This window comes from Phodopus roborovskii, unplaced genomic scaffold (assembly GCF_943737965.1).
Source record: "Phodopus roborovskii unplaced genomic scaffold, PHOROB, whole genome shotgun sequence".
In the NCBI taxonomy this organism is placed as follows: Eukaryota; Metazoa; Chordata; class Mammalia; order Rodentia; family Cricetidae; genus Phodopus; species Phodopus roborovskii.
The window spans coordinates 19,799,395-19,816,668 of NW_026126541.1; the positions used below are offsets into that span (position 1 = coordinate 19,799,395).

The following is a 17,274-nucleotide window of genomic DNA, read 5'->3' on the forward strand; positions in this document are numbered from 1 at the left end:
CTGTAATTATGGGGACTCAGAGGCTGAATCTTTGCACAGAATGAAGGGTTGGGTTTATGTAACATGAAAAATCCCATCGGTGGTAGACAGGAAGACCTGAACTTTCTGTGCACACCTCAGTACTCAGTATCTTCTGCTCATGTCCCTGGTTGTGATGCTGTGTTTTTAATCACTCAGCTCCTTGCTACCCTACCTACCCTTTTTCTTTTTTTAAAGATAGGATCCACCGTGTAGCTCACACTGGCCTCAGACTTAAAACTCCAGCCCCAGCCTCCCAGGTGCTGGGATCACAGGCCCTTGTTTATTCTGTAGAGCACAAATGGATGGAGCCACTACAACTTGGAAGTTTGATTGCTTAGGTAGTGTCCCTGCGCACCCAGAGCACGGTGGCCTGCCAATCTGCAGAGATCTCTGTCTAAATGAACAAGCCCCAAGAAAGCTCAGAGCTTCAGCAGAGACCAGAAATCAATTTTCTTCTCAGCTGGTGACAGACAGACCTTTTGGAAGAATATTGAACAAGCTAACTTTGTATGTTTTTCCTCCCTCCCCTTTTCTCTTTTTTAAATTACCTGTTCGTAGTATATATTCTTCCAACTTCCATGCAGTGAAGAGAGAACCGGATGGGACCCCCGGGGTCCTCACTAGCTTGGAGAACGAAAGGCAGATTTATAAAAGTGTCTTGGAAGGTGGCGACATCCCTCTCCAGGGCCTGAGTGGGCTTAAGCGACCCTCCAGCTCAGCCTCCACTAAAGGTAACCAACAGGCTGAAGACCACAGGCGTCTGTCTGTCTCCTACATGCCTGTGACCTGAGTGTTGGCAGCGGGTGGACCTCCAGCAACAGGGACAGCTCTGCCTATTCAGGTCCATGTCTGGGCCCTGGAGCCTTCTTGTGCCCCCTCATGTATTTTCTTGCCGGCCATTTTTCTTTCTGGTATTAATGGTCCCCACCCCCACCCTTGCTCTCCCTGAAACATCTCTCTCTCTCTCTCTGTTGTTCTAATACCCTTTTCCTAGAGTTAGCCGAGCTTCAGCCTTTCCTAACCGGCAGGGTGGCCATCTCTTTCGTTGCATCTTTGCACCTGCTTTGCAGCACAAATTATTTTGCTTCTGGACATCAATTGGAGACTTTTGAAAGCCCTTATGACAAATGAGCATGCTACCTCTCCTCCTTTTTTTTTTTTCCCCCTTCTTAAAGGCAGCTTTCAGCTTTAACCTAATGGGTGTGTTTATTTTATTCTGCATGCTTACCAGTGGATCGTAAAGGCGGGAATGCTCACATGATTTCTTCATCATCAGTCCATAGCCGAACGTTTCACACTAGCAATGCTTTAGGCCCTGGGTGTAAGCACAAGAAACCCCTGTCGGCTGCGAAAGCCTGCATTTCGGAGATCCTTCCTTCTAAATTCAAACCCAGGCTCTCTGCTCCCAGCGCTCTTTTGCAGGAACAGAAGAGTGTCCTGTTGCCCTCAGAGAAGGCTCAGAGCTGTGAGAACCTTTGTGTTTCTTTGAATGATTCCAAAAGAGGCCTCCCACTTCGGGTTGGGGGAAGCATCGAGAACCTGCTCATGCGCTCCCGGAGGGATTACGACAGCAGGTCCAGTAGCACCATGAGCCTACAGGAGTATGGCACCAGCGCCAGGAGGCCCTGCCCTCTTTCCAGGAAGGCCGGACTGCACTTCTCCATGTTCTATCGGGACATGCACCAGATCAACCGAGCTGGCCTCTCCTTAGGATCCATCTCCTCTTCAAGTGTGCGGGATCTTGCCTCCCACTTTGAAAGGAGCAGCCTGGCATTAGCCAGGGGTGAGCTGGGCGCTAGCCAAGAGGGCTCAGAGCACATCCCCAAGCACACAGTGTCCTCCCGCATCACTGCCTTTGAGCAGCTCATTCAGCGGTCCCGCTCCATGCCATCCCTGGACTTCTCTGGCCAGCTGAGCAAATCCCCCACACCTGTGCTGTCTAGGAGCGGCCTGATTTCAGCTCGTTCAGCCGAGTCCCTCCTTGAGTCCACCAAGCTCCGTCCCAGAGAGATGGACGGGATGAACTCTGGAGGTGTCTATGCATCCCCCACTTGTAGCAATATGGCGGACCATGCCTTGAGCTTCCGGAGCCTGGTGCCTTCTGAGCCCCTTTCTCTGTGTTCCGATGAGCTAGACCGCTGTTCAAATGTCTCCAATGACAGCAGGGAGGGCAGCGGGGGCAGTGTTCATGGAGACTTCCCCAAACATCGCCTCAACAAGTGCAAGGGCACCTGCCCAGCCTCGTACACCCGCTTCACCACTATCCGGAAGCATGAGCAGCAGCGGTGCTCCAGGCAGCCAGACTGGCGCTCGGATTCCAAGGGGGACAGGAACAGTCTCCTCAGAAACATCTACCTGATGAGCCCCCTCCCTTTTCGGTTGAAAACACCCCTCCAACACCACCCTAGACAGCCTCCCCCCAATGACTCCTCAGGGCCCCCTGCCGGCCAAAAGGCAGATGTCCCCAGCCAGGGCCCTCTGGACCAGCCCCACTCTGCTGCGAAACCCATGGTCCCCACACGCCTGTCTTCCCGACACACCATGGCAAGGCTTAGCCACAACTCAGAGCCCTCTCTGGACAGATCCGCAGGCCTGGAGGATTGCACAGGGGCCATTAATAACGGAAACCCCGTGCCCTACTCAGACCATGGCATGGACAGGAACAACAACCCACAAAGTGAACTGGCAGCGGCCCGTGGAGGTGGCATTTTGTGTGTTTGACCAGTCTCACCTCCCCTGTCTCCACTTGGCTTGCTCTGTCCCTCCCTCTGTGTGCCCTTGGTGCTCATCTTCTGCCTCGTCTTTTGCTCCTATTTGTTTTGCTTGGCAATTAACCATGGCTTGTAGTGGCTGCACTTCTTTAAAAAACAAAACTCCCACTTCATTTAGACTAACCACCAAACTGTTTCGAAAGAAAAATTGGCCGTTTAGCTCATATCCAAGAACTGGGTTCACTTGAACTCTCAAACCCCTGATCGCACCAATCCCAGCCTCCCTGTGGTTTTTTGAGAGGCAGCCTCTCTCTCCGTGGCCCCGTGTGTGTGAGTGTATATGGTCTGTCCCTGTTAGAGCCTGCACGCCTCTTTGTAGGGATGCTTAAAAGAATGTCCCTTTCCTTGCTCACCTTTGGCCTTCTGGTGAGTCGTCTTTGTATTAAATCCAAAGAGCAGTTGGGGTGGGGGCTTGGGGTTTTTCTTTCAGAATTTGTTATTGAGCATTACTCAGCAATGTTTACAAACTCGACCTTAATAATAGAAAAAAAAAAAACCTGGCTGCCGACTAAACTGTGGCCCATTTTAACTCTGCTGTGTTGTTTTGAAGATTCCGAGTCACCAAGACATTTTATACCAGCTGATTACTTGGAGTCCGCAGAAGAATTTATCCGGAGACGGCATGATGATAAAGAGGTAATTAATGCTCCTGTTTTAACCTTATTACTCTTCTTCAGGGGAAAAAAAAAAAAAAAAAGGAAGGACCTGAACTTTCTAGAAACCTATCAGAAGGGTGATATGGTGCAGTGACCAGCGATGATAGCTTTTCATGGACAAGGTTTTTAAAGATATGGGCTCCATTGGCTCTTCTGTGGTCTACTTTCCCAGAAAGCAGGGCTGACTGATTTCTCTCCGGTCACTGGGTTATAAATGCCACCTCCCTCCAGCCTATTGCAGGGAGGTGACACGGCCTATATTGTACTTTGCCCAGGAAGCTTGGAAATGAGAGTTTATGTTTTCATCCTTCCTCCCAACAATATATCCCCCCACCTTGTTCTCAGGCGCTCATAATTGGCACAAAGCATACTGAAAATTAGAGAAAAACATAAGGAGAAATAGGGGAACAAGAGTACTGGCCACGCTACATTCCCTACGCAATTTGAAGAAGTTGCTTGTAATTCTGACAACTTTAATTCAGAAGGGAGATGCCACATCAGTGCTGGCAAACTCCGCACAAGAACTTTAGAGTCTGGACTTTTTCTTGGAGCTACTGAAATGTCTCTGTGTGGGATGGTGTTCAGGGCTGGAATGGAGCCAGTCCTGGGACCATAGGAAAAAGCTGTCCTGTATATCAACTGGGTGGGCAGAATTGTCACTTTTGCTGTGATAAAGCATTCCAGTATGCAGGTTCTGGCTGCACATTCCAAGGGAAGGGGAGTCCCATAGATTAGATAAGTTCAGTGTCCACTTTCCTGACATCTGTTGAGAGATGCACAGATACTTTGAACTACTGGCAGTGGGGGAGGAGGTTAGAATATCACAACTGTCACCATCCCCTTTTCCTATGTTCGTCTGGCTCTAGTGGTCCCAGAGTTTAGGTGGAGTTTCCTTAAGGATTTAAGACAAGGCTGACTTTGAAGACTCTGATTATAATCATTACTGTTGGACGGTAGAAAGCAAACATGTCTCTCCTGTAGACAGCACATCTGTCTGTCAGAAGCCAGGGAGGTGTTTTGATGCCCAGAATTGTTTAAATCACCAAATCCAAAACTCACAAATGATGAGTGTGTCAGGACTCAGAGAAGATTCCTTTCCAGACTTTTCTGTACTTGTTGTGTCAGAGAGACAAAGTTCTCATGCCAGGAGAGGAAAGGTAAAACTCCACTTTAGTAATAAAGCCCTAGTATTCCATATGAAAGGTTTGGTGTGTGAGTCTCATTAAGAGGCATGTTTTACTAATTTGGTTTAACAGCAAATTCATTGAAAGCTGCATAGTCAGCCTCAGCGTGCGAAGCTTGCGTCCTTGGTGATGCTGGTGCACAGATCGTGAAGTGGTTTGTGTTTCCTTGTGGAAATGGGCTATGTGGTTAAACCACAGATCTGGTGGATTTGCTGAGTCAAATTTAAGTACGGTTTTGGCCTTTTCCATTCAGTATCTGCCCCACAGATAATGAACCGTCAGCCAGAGCACCAGTGCTTTTGAGCAGGGCCTCAAGGATGTCCATTTCACTGCTATAGAAACAGTCCAGGAGAATGTTAATCTGCACCCTTTTATGCAAATCCATTCCTGTTGACACTGGTGATAATGGCCTTTCAGAAAAGGAGAATCTGTTCTTGGAGGGCCTTCAGTGGTCACCAAGCCAACCTTCTTGTTTTATTCAACAAGGGTATTGGCTTGAACAGGGACACCTCCCCACTGTGCTTAGCCAGAAACTAAAGCCCCACCTTCCTGTGTCACCTATTCTGTGACACCGTGCTTTGCAAAGCACTCTCTCGTCTTGTTTACCCTTTATTGCAGGCTTCTGAGTGTTGGAAGACCCATAGCTATTTGTTGAGTTGGGCTTTTTGTAGACCCCAGAGGAAAACTGGGCCATTATACTTTGGAGCTGAATGTCACATGAGTCATTTAACTGTCTGCTGGAAGAAGTCTTACATTTAACTGAGCGTGTTAAGAATTACCAGTTCTAATAAATACTTTCCCACAAGGAATATTAATCCCAGGAATGAAAATTGCAGTGGTATGAGGAAAGGCATTAAAATTCTTTTTTATTGAGCCATTAGAATAAGCCATGAATGGTATTTGGTGAAAAGCAACATTGGATTACTTGAAAGAGTCTTGAAGAGAAATAGATGGTTATTTTCTTTTTAAAATATATTTCTTACTTATTGTTTGAGAATGTCATGCAAATATACATGTTTGAATCAAATCCCTCTCCTGCTCCCTCTAACTCATCCTATACCCCTCCCCCAACTTTACCTCACAACCTTTTAATTTTCTTAATAAGGGGTATCTGTTTCTTCCAATTCCAGATGCCATTGTTTTTTCTATTATATCTACACCATTCCCTAAAACTCAGCTCCATTTCACCTAATGTAGAAACAAGTCAGTGAGACAGTATCAAGACCCTCTGTCAGTCACATGAAGAGACTTTGCTGTATATCCTGAGGCCTCCTGAAATGTATGCCCAGGGGAGAGAGTCGGTTGTCCTAGGAGAACAGGTGCCACGTTCTCCGAAAGGGGCAGCTTAGTTATGTGGAGGACATGGAAAAGGAAAAAAGAAGAAGAAGAAAAAAAAGTGACCTAATCGCTGACTAGTCAGGACCCACAGTCTGAGAGGCCCCGCATAGTCGGGGTGGGGAAACAGCACACCCCGATCCTATCTTGGCAATACTGAATGACTGTATCATTCGTTGCCTAAGGCAGATAGAGATGCCAGTTATTCCAAACATGACTATAGTGCCTAAACTGTGTACCCTTGGGTCACCTGGCCTTTGTTGCCAGAAAGCTCAGGCTTTGGACTGAGCCTAGGATTGTCACCCAGACAGACAGGTCATATAGAATTATGTGTCCCAATATCCCAATGCCCCCAGTTTCTTCTGGGCAGTACTCTGTTCTTCCTACAAAATATATAGTGGATAATTACCATGGGAACAGAGGAGTTGTGGCTGTAAGTCCCTTTCACACTGACCCTTAATGTCTTCTCCTCCTTAGTTGCTTATATGACCATTACCCAGTAAGCTGGACCAGATAATTCACTGCCCATTTTATGCAATTTCATGGCAGAAACTTTTAGCGGACCAGAGACGACTTAAGCGAGAGCAAGAAGAGGCCGATATTGCAGCTCGACGTCACACTGGTGTCATCCCGACACATCATCAATTTATCACTAATGAGCGCTTTGGGGACCTCCTCAATATAGATGATACTGCAAAAAGGAAATCTGGGTTAGAGGTCTGTTTTGGTCGCCGCCAACTGCTGCTTGACCTAAAGCAATATTTGCCTTCCTTTGGCATTTCCCTCTGCAGGCCAATTTAGTTCTCCAAACAGTGTCTGTCATCCTGGCTTCCCTAGCCTTGCTTTGGCTCTTTTGTGACTGGTGAATAGACATGAATGAGCCCCACTATGTCCTCTGCTCTGTATGTTCAGCATGCCTGGCTGTGGGACTGGGATCTGCTGCTGGCACACACTCCTACTGCATGCTTAGAGCATTGGCTGCCTCATGAGTCCAGTTCTCTCCATCTTGCATTTGACCATGGTAACATGCTGCATTGTGTTTTGCTTAGTAACTGTGTCCCTTTGGCCATGTGTCTCAGAAGCTCAGGTGTGCCCAACCCAAGAGTTTTCTGTGAAGAGATGGTTAATGAAGCTTTCATTATTAAAGTCACCTAGTGACCTTGTATGGCATTGACAAAGACCCCCACACTTAGTGGTGTTGCTGTTAAACACTCGGGGGACAGTACTGATTGCTCGGTGGTGCTGAATCATTTCACTGAGGTTTGGAACTGACTTCCGCAGCTAGGATAAACCTGTGGAGAGGTTAAGAACACTCAGAAGAGACACTCCGTCTGCTACCTTCATTTCATTTCTAAGCTTAGACCATAAGAGTTTAATATTATACCAGGAATGAAGAGCAAGAGTGTAGTGATTTTATCCGGGTTTTGCTTCCCACATCAAGGTCAGTGTGGTAGATCAAAAGCTGCCCTCTTGAGTGAGAGTTTATGTCCTGCCATATAACCTTATGTAGCCATGCCGAAGCTACGGTCTTCTCTGAGAAGTGTGTGTGTCTTTGGCATGATTGGGTTTTTTTCTGGAACCGGAGGAAGTAACACCAGACCTAGTTTTATCGTCTTTCAGTATAACTAATGTTTCTGTCTTTCCAGTGACAGAGGCATCCTTAGCTATTATTGCTTGTTTGTTTTAAAGAAATGAAAGTTTCCTGGGAAACTTTCCTGGGAGGAGAGAGAGAGAGACGGAGATTGGTATAAAAAAGGAAACTGGGGGACAGGACAGATTCTAAAGTCTGGAGGAAAAAGGAAATGTCATAGAGGAAACAAGTTAGAAAGTCTCTGTCCTCTGTGAGTGACAGCCTCTTGGTGTTCAGTGTGATTGATCCTTCTTAGAACAGCCCTGCTCCAAAGGCTCTGCTGATAGTTTAGACCCAAGCACAGGCCTGTCTGTATGTGAGGAAGAAGGAAGCCTGCAAAACTGCCTTAGGGATACATGGGCTCACCAGGACTGCTCAGCTGGAGTAGCTGTGGCAAGGCAGGCACACGCTCCTTAATTGACCTGGGTCCCCTCCAGAGTGGTGTCTCCCAAATTGCGTGAGAACCTCTAAATGCAGAAACCAAAATTCAGACTCCTGCATCCCACCTATGAGGTTTTGATCTGGAGTGGGTCTAACAATTTGCAAGTTGTAAGTGTGATGCTTTGATGTATTAAGGTCCGAATTTAAAGAATCACCATCCTTTAGTTGAAGGACAGTTGAGGCAGGGAGACCAGCAAGCGTGGGTACACTGTGCTGTGTAGATGCATGTTATTCTCACTCAGCAGGAGTCACTAATTCTGTATAGCACTCTCCCTGCATACAGCAGAAACAGCACAACCCATGTCTTATGGAAAGATCGCCTTCACATATAGTTAAGTCAGCCAGGTGAGATGGCGCATACCTTAATCCCAGCGCCTGGAATGTGGATTAGCAAACTCAGGAATTTGAGGTTATTCAGACAATGAGTGTGGTGCCGTGGTACACATTTTATAATGTTCACACAGCTGTATGGCTGGGTGACATGGGTGACCCATCTCTTTCCCCACACCTTTTTTTTTTTTTTTTTTTTTTTTCTATTGTGATTTCTATGAAGTTTTTCTCCTTATAGTTTTGGACTTTGGGTCTTCTATTATGAACATGTTATTTATCCTTACTCTCACATTCATTCTGCTCTTGTTTACCTACAACTGTTAAAGTACGCCATAAATATAGGCATTAGCATTATATGATGCTTACTTGACTATCAGATGGTTATTCGGTTGTCCCCTAATGTAACACATATGTATACAGATAGACGGGAACAGCAGCACAAAAATACAGGATGAAAAATTCTTATGGAGAACCAGTTTCAGCACATACCTGTGATCTCAGCTTGGGAGGAGGAGGATGGAGGATCCAGAGCTCAAGGCCAGCCTGGGCTCCAGTGAAAACAGAACAAAACACAAAAGTTCCTGTGGTGCAATATGATCCCTAGAAGATGTCTGTGAAAACCAAACCAAGAAGCCTGGCGATGTAGAGCATATGTATGACCAAAGGATGAACAACTAGAATAGCCTGATGATGCTTTTCACTGCCTTTTCTTACCTCGGGGATTCCATTTCCCCCATGGTTTCCCTAGGCAGAGGCCATAGCAGCTAAAGAGGTTAGAGTTATACCTATAGAAATAGCTTGTGCATATGATTTTAACAATTTCATTTGCCCATAAGGAACTTTAACGGCGAAGAAGAAAGATCTACAAGCAGATAAAGATGAAGTTCTTGCCAGGTGAACCTGAACAAGTTTCAGGCTGAGCTGGAGCTCAGGCACAGGGGGGTGTAACAGAGATAGACATTTAGGTGTGGGGGGATGTGATCCACAAGCCTCCCCAGGTTAGAGGTAGAGATTTGATCTGCTAGACAGTCCAGAGCCCAAGGCAACATCAAAGTAAACCCCCCCCAAAGTGAGGAATTTGAGGAATGTTATTTGTGCTCCTGGGTGACAGTAGACTAGAGTGAGGAGAAGGTAAAAATCAAAGGAAGCTTTGTGTCTGTGGGAACCAGAGGTCAGACCCAGAGCAACAGGGTTTTAGACTGAGGGCAAGCAGACACAGGCGTGACTTTCCAACAAACTTAATGAGAATGTGGAGATGGCTAGGTCTGGCATTCCAGGCTTGAGTGTCTAGGAGAAAGGGGTTGCCACAGCCAGGATGAAGTTTCAGAATGTAGAGATATACTCAGGGTTTCACCTAGCTGGCTTTTTGAATGATGTCACAGACGGTAGGAGCATATGGAATAGAAGGTATCATGACAGGTGAACCAGAGTTTGATCGATTTTCAGTTCACACCTTACACCAAGCAAATAGGAGATGTCCCACAAGGAGTCAGATAGTCAGTAAGACTTGCCTAAAGACTGCTGGCTGACAGTAGTCATGGTCAGCATGCCTGAGGGGCTTTTCAAACCATCTCTTACCTAAATGTGGCCTTCTTGAAGGGGAATTTTCATGCATGACACAGCTAGCTAAACGTCCATCTGTCATTCTGATGAAGTCAGGTGATTTCTAAACCAAAATGAACTGGTTAGAGTGGATTTCTCTGCTTCGCTTTCTAGAAACCTGTGACAATGTATCCTTTTCATTGTTGTTCATCAGCCATGGTTTTTAACTCAGCTTTGTTATTTCTTGTGTTTAGATGAGACCTGCCCGAGCCAAATTTGACTTTAAAGCTCAGACACTGAAGTAAGTGCTACTGGTCCTGTCTTCCTCTTGACTGCCTCTCGTTTGCTTAGGGCAAAGAGTTGGGGAAACAACGAAGACAGAAATAAAAACAACAAAGAGTAGACTATACGCCAGGCACTGTTACATTGCCTACAATGATTCGTTCAACTCGCAAGAGTAAGGCCTGTGTCCTGTGGAGTAGACACTATTACTCCCACTTCCCAAACTTAGGAAACCAATATGAAAGAAAGACTTAGCCCACCTAGGAGGTGATAGAGTCAGGGTTCAAACCCAGCATCACAGCATCCAAAGCTGCCTCTTACCTTCTTTTTACCTGCATAGGTGCTCTGCCTGGTTGGGTTGCAGCATGATCTGACCCAGTTGTTAGTAGAAGCACCAGAACCCGTCTCTAGGAGTATAACTTGGCCCATTTTATATAGCGTTCCTGAAGGAGAAAGCCCACGGGATGCTAGCGTTTCTCTAGGTGTGTTCCTAGGGATGTTCATCCTGCAAGGTGTTCTAAAAATGAAAACAAAAAACTAGTGTTGTAGAAATGAGTCAGAGAACCACGTGTACTTTATTTGGGACCCCTCCCCCTGGGGGAGATGGGCTGCTGTTGGCATGTTGGGGGCCAAGGGACTCTCTCAGAGGCAGAAGCTGATCTGCTTATTTGGCCCAAGGGTTCTCTAAATTTAGGTGACCTGGAAACCCTTCTATTTTCTATGGAACACATTTTTGGAAATGCTACCAAAGACAGGTTCCAGAAGGACTTGCAAGCCTTCTAGCAAATTATGGATTAAAGCAGACCACGCATTTTCTTTGGCAGCTAAAGATAACATGGCCAGCCACACCCCGTTGTCTGGCTGACAGGAGGCTTCCTTTCATGAGTGATGCCTCAAGGCTCCTCAACCATGATTTTCATTTCCTCCAACACAAAAGGAGAGGCTAGTTCAAGTTTCAAGAATGCTGGTTTGGTTGGATTTGAGTGTATTACTCGAATTCCTTAGTTTACTGAAAGAGATAGCGGTGTGGGCTTGAGAACCAGGAAGTCCTGACTCTGCCACTCACGTCTCTGTAACCTTGGCCAAGTTGTCCATGTCTCTCGCCCTCAGTTTTCCTTATTGCCAAGATGCAACTAGAAATGCTTCCCTTGCAGAGACCAGCCAGGGTAGAACCAGTAGGATGTTTTGCACAATGTAGCAGAAGTCAATACTCTCGGTATATTATTTACCATCCTCATTTTTCAGCTAGAGAGAATAACAAAGATATATGAATTCATTTGCAGTTTAATCAAAGAGATAATATTTTTTCTTTAAATTGAGACTTTCTTTTTATGGGTTTATTTAGGATTAGGACCAGTCTCCCAACACAAGATCCACAAAAGCCTTCTCATATGCTTTTCTCCAGCCCAGAGTCAATGTTTTATACATTTTCCAGATGTTTAGCCAGCATCGCTCATGTGGGTCATCCTGGCGTACTGTAGAGCTGCCACACCCCTTCCAAATTAGAGTGAGAAACCTCGTGACGTTGGTTTGGTGCAAAAAAGAAAATTAGACATTTTTCTTCTTCAAGAAATTTCAAATTATAATTGTGTTCTGTTTTCATTTTGTTCATAATTTGTTTTTCTCCTGAAAACAAAAAGAGTCGTCATTAGATGTGCGTACTGTCATAGCTGAGGCAAACCAAGAAAGGGGTATGGAAGAGTTAGGGGAAGGACACAAACAGCTTTTGAAAAACATCTATTGTCATTTCTAAGTCCCATTTTTCCATGTTAAGCAGGAAGGCATGGCTATAGAACACACAATGGGTGCTGGGTGTTTCACCAGCAGTTTACAGCTGTGTTCTCCAGCTTTGGTTTAGCTGCTGTGATCACATAAAGGAATGGTGTCACTGAGAGCTCAAGCTTCTTGTCCAAGTCCCAGAACTAAGTAACTCTTTGAACTTGGCTTGAACTCAGCTCTGCCTGACTTCAGAGCTTTCTAGTGTAGGCTGATGGGGATGGATGGTGAAGTAGGGGCTGCAAGGGTGATTGAGTGGATGATCGAATGCCAGGATGTCATACCCTGAGGCATTCAAGGGGCAACGGAAGTATCCAAAGGGAGACATTTCACCATTGAATAGATATAAGTTAAGACTGCTGGTCTTGCAAGTCTAAGACAGAATCCCCCCTTCCCAAATGCATTAAGAAAATTACAACAAACTAATTAGGCCTCTGAGCACTTTCTGGTGGTAGTAAGTTTATGTGTTGGTACCCATTCCATAAAAGATTAGAAAAAAAAATGTTCAATGTGATATAATTTCCTGAAAGTTGGAGTTCTCACTTCCAGTTACGGAGCCTCCCCCATCTTCTGTGACTTTGTCCCCTGTCATAGTTAGGATTTTATTGCCATGAAGAGACACCATAAGCATGGCAACTTTTGGAAAGGAAAATGTTTAGTTGGTGCTGGCTTACAGTTTCAGAGGCTTGGCTCATTATTGTCACGGTGAGAAGCATGGCAGCTTGCAGGCAGACATAGTGCTGGAGAAGAAACTTAGAGTTCTACATTTTGTGTAGGCAGCAGGAGACTGAACGACACTGGGTGTAGCTTGAGCATATGAGACCTGAAAGCCTGCCAGCATAGTCACATACTTCCTCAACAAGGCCACACCTCCTGAAAGCACTACTCCCTGTGGGCCAAGCATTTGAACACATGAGTCTTTGGGGGCTATTGCTTTTCAAACCACCACCACCACCACACACACACACACACACACACACACACACACATACACACACACCCTTGACTCTGTGTGGAGTCTTCTTTTACAGAACCCTGAAGTGCTTTCACTTCACTGGGCACGCTTTGAAACATCTGCTAAAAGGCTATGACCTTCTGTCAACAGGGAGCTGCCTCTGCAGAAGGGAGACATTGTTTACATCTACAAACAGATTGACCAGAACTGGTACGAAGGTGAACACCATGGCCGGGTGGGGATCTTCCCACGCACCTACATCGAGGTACTACAGCCCACAGCTCCATTCTCGCAAGAAGCCCAGCCGTGGCTGAAATGCCGTTTTCTAACCAAGTCCTTGTGTTTTCTTCCCGTCTGTTCTCCTTGCCTTTCCCTTTTGCTTCCTTTCTGTTCTTAGCTTCTTCCTCCAGCTGAGAAGGCTCAGCCAAGAAAGCTGGCGCCTGTGCAGGTTTTGGAATATGGAGAAGCCATTGCTAAGTTTAACTTTAATGGTGATACACAAGTAGAAATGTCCTTCCGAAAGGTAAGCTCCATGTCTCATCCAGGCTTTCGGGCCTTTGAATGGTGCTGTTATCTGGGTAATTGTGATGTTGCAATAGAGTGCCTTAAGAATATGGTGAAATGTTCAAAATTTGCAGTAAGGGGAATCAGAAGCTTTTCTGAGATGACATTTTATTTATTTTTATTTTGTGTGTTTGGGTGTTTTGCTTGCATGTGTATCATATGTGTGCAGTCCCTGTGAAGGCTAAAGAGGCTGTTGGAATCTCTAGAAGTGGAATTATACAAGGTTGAGAGCCACCATGTAGGTTCTGGGTCCTCTGGAAAACCTGCTTTTTTTTTTTTTTTTTTTTTTAAATAACACAATTCAGAGTTTAACCACACTGACTTCACCAATTAAAGACAGTATTTACAGCATCTTAGACATCATATATTAACTGTGTTCAACCAACGTTTAGTGATGAGCGTTGTGTCGGTGACTTGATTTAGCTTTAATAGATATAGATATGGAGATATAGGAGAGATAGACAGGTAGGTAGATAGATAGATAAGATAGATAGATAGATAGATAGATAGATAGATAGATAGATAGATAGATAGATAGATAGAAAGAAACTAGAGTGGGGAATCGGGAAATTTCAAAGGCTTTGAAGCCAAAAGTCAAGTTATCAGAAGTACAATTTGTGTGGAGCTGAATACTCCTCGATCTAAGCCTTCACTGCCTCATCAAAAACACTGGGACAGAAAGCCTCCCTAGGGTGTCCTAAGGGACCTGAAAGAAGCAGCGATGTATGACTTGGGCCATTGGTCAGTGCTCAGTCCACAGGTGGTAGCAGCTGCCACTACTGCTCTTGCTGCAGAGCAACTCAGCATGCTTCATGTGGTCACAGTGACCTTGTGGGTGGTGGATGGGAGCCAGGTTTCTTCTTCCCACTGATTAGACATTTTATATATGTCATAATTCTCCAACTTTCCAAAGTTATTAGAATTACTAATTTGATGGGGGATCAAAAGAAGTTAGTTCATGCCTTGAAAAAAAGATAAGCAACCTTATACAAAGAAAACCTTAAAGTTTCCTAACTGCATCATGACAGGGAATCTGTGATTAAATAGTTATATATGTGGTAATAGAGTATCCTGGAGTGGTCAGTTAAGTTGTCAAACATCTACACAAATGAAGAATTATGTGAGGCTTTTTTCATGTACTTGCAATCCTACCGTGCTCTGAGGCAGAGGCAGGAGGATAATAATGCGTCCAAGGGCATCCCGGCTATATTGCAAGTTTGTGTGTGTTTGTGATGTGTGTGTGTGTGTGTGTTTCTTGATAAAGAAGGTTCACTTTCATTAAGTATCAAAAAGTATATAGGGACAGAGTGCAGTATCTTATCTGGTAAAGTACTTACCACGCAAGCCTTAAGACTTGAATTCAATCTCCAGAATTCAAGTAAGTGCACATGTCCCCTCATACCTACCATACCCACAGTATTATTAATAATAAATGGAATTTGAAAAATAGCATGTATAAAAATCAAAATATTATATATACTCATACTCTATAGAGAAAAACTGGGCAAGTCTAATTCATACACATAGAGGTAAATCTGGGAAGCACCTATGTCAAAATATTAACAGTGGTAATCCCCAGGAATATCATGATAGAGGAAGATTACTTATGCTTTATGTTTATTCTTATTCTAACTTTTCAGTACAGAACATAAAAAATATAGAGGAAAATAAAGAGACCTTTCTGAGAGTCTGGTGAGATGGATAAAGGCACCCAAGACTGAGGACCCAAACCCAGCAAGTTGTTCTCTGATCTCCACCTGCATGTTGTGCCACCAGCACACCCCAACCACTAAATGCAGAGGGAGGGAGAGACAGGGAGAAGGAGAGGGAGACCCTTCTGACCTGGGTGCGATGACTCTAACCTGTAATCCTAGCCCTCAGAAGGTTACATTAAGGAGACTGTTTGGAGTTGAAGGCCAGTCTGGGCTACATAAGTGAGTGTGGACCCTGTCTCAAAAAAACAAAACAAAAAGTAAAGACTATAGAGGTGGCTCAAGGATTAAGAATGTGCTCTTGAAGAGGATGCAGGTTCAATTCTCAATACCCACATGGTGTTTCACCACCACCCATAACTACAGCTCCAGATACTCTCTTTTGACTTCCACAGGAATCAGGCAAGTGCATGGTACACTTCCATGCATGCAGACAAAACATTCATACAAATAAAATTAGTTTAAAATCATATAATGGTAAAGAGCAACCCCAAACACAACCCTCCAAAGGCTTTGCCTTGCAGATGAAGACTATATGGGACTGCCTAAGATACTACAGTAGTCTTCTGGCTTGAGGGAATACATCTGAGCTCTTTACTGAAATGCTTAGCTCCTTGGTTAAGGAAGCGCTACCGTGTTAGCATCCCCAACCCAGTATTCCATCCATGGCCAGTAGAGATGGCTCTCCTGCTCATAGAGTGTGATGAAGGATACAGGACAGTGCAGGATACAGGCAAGGACCTCAGGTAGGCTGCGGTGTGGTGGTATAAGGATTCTTGCTTGGCTGTGTCTTACAGGGTGAGAGGATTACGCTGCTCCGACAGGTGGATGAGAACTGGTATGAAGGGAGGATCCCTGGGACATCCCGCCAAGGCATCTTCCCGATCACCTATGTAGATGTGCTCAAGAGGCCATTGGTGAAAAACCCGGTGGATTACATAGACCTGCCTTATTCCTCCTCTCCAAGTCGCAGTACCACTGCGAGCCCACAGGTATCTAAGCTTTCATCCTCAGCTTGGAGTTTGCATCTTCAGCTGTGTCGATGGCACACAGCCTCTCTGATGGCTCTAATCAAGAACTGCCTTGATCAGGGAAGTCTGGGGCAAATTTTCATACATGCCTATGGCATTCTTCTAGCACTCTAACGATCTGAAGGAAAGGGAGAGTTTAAGTTAGTTACTGTGGGAAGGGGGGGAGTGACATTATGAGTCTGTGCATCCCTGTGAAGCTGCTGGTGTGGAGGCCACCCTCGAATAGTCTAGCATGCTTCCCTTTGTACTATTGTCCATCGAGATTGTCTTACAGATGACAGGGGTTGGAAGATAATTTCACGTCCTTACGCTTAGAATGGAATGGTTCAGAGTCCTCTTGCTAGCATTCTCCAGACCCAAGTTAGAAGAGAAACTTAGAGTGTATCAGTCTCTCCTGGGTCAAAAGGGAGTAGTTTGTAAGCATAGGAACGTGTTTGTTTCTCTGAACATTAATTATGAGCATACTTGTTTAAGATGTTATTACAAATGATGCCCACTTTCCCAAAGCTGAGTAAAGCGAGAGCTCTGAGTTCAAGAGAAACATGGTCAGGTGGCATCCTGTGGAATGAAATTGGAGGAGGCTGGCTGGAGACTGTGGGACTCAGTGGTGCTGACCCTCTATCTCACCCTCTACCATTTCCTTCCCTCCCCATGCTGGTCACAGGCACAGCAGACAGCCCTTGGCTGTCTTAGCATTAGATTTGCTAACCAGTGAGCCATACATTCTGCCTTCTCACATGAGAGGGTATGAGACTGGAGCGGGCATTCTGCTCCGGAAGAGCATGTGGAATTTGTACTCAACTGTGGCCATGAGTAATTGTAATACAAAATGACCACACAGTCCCTGCCTCTATCTGGAGAACTCTGCAGAGCTGAGGAAGAAAAGGGCCTGGACAGAGGCTGCCCACCTAACCCTGCAGTTCTGGGTCAGGGCCGGGGTGGGGCACTTCCCACCCTCTGAAATGGGACTCTGCAGACAGCTGTCCAATGGGAGCCTCTCCCGCCTCCATGCCACATGCCTCTCCTGTCTCCACCCTGCTTGCA

At 45.4% G+C, this 17,274-nt stretch overlaps 1 protein-coding gene across 14 annotated transcripts in view; it reads left to right on the top strand.

Annotated features, from left to right (window-relative positions):
* Sorbs1 (sorbin and SH3 domain containing 1) overlaps positions 1-17,274 on the top strand; it is a 214,011-nt gene that overhangs the window by 178,880 nt on the left and 17,857 nt on the right. For all 14 annotated transcript variants that reach the window (XM_051199849.1, XM_051199857.1, XM_051199858.1 and 11 more), the window contains 8 exons: positions 580-752; positions 1,253-2,722; positions 3,343-3,428; positions 6,517-6,684; positions 10,165-10,211; positions 13,074-13,188; positions 13,321-13,446; positions 15,997-16,191. In XM_051199849.1, the coding sequence (XP_051055806.1) occupies positions 580-752; positions 1,253-2,722; positions 3,343-3,428; positions 6,517-6,684; positions 10,165-10,211; positions 13,074-13,188; positions 13,321-13,446; positions 15,997-16,191 (2,380 nt within the window). The remainder of the gene's footprint in view (positions 1-579; positions 753-1,252; positions 2,723-3,342; positions 3,429-6,516; positions 6,685-10,164; positions 10,212-13,073; positions 13,189-13,320; positions 13,447-15,996; positions 16,192-17,274) is intronic.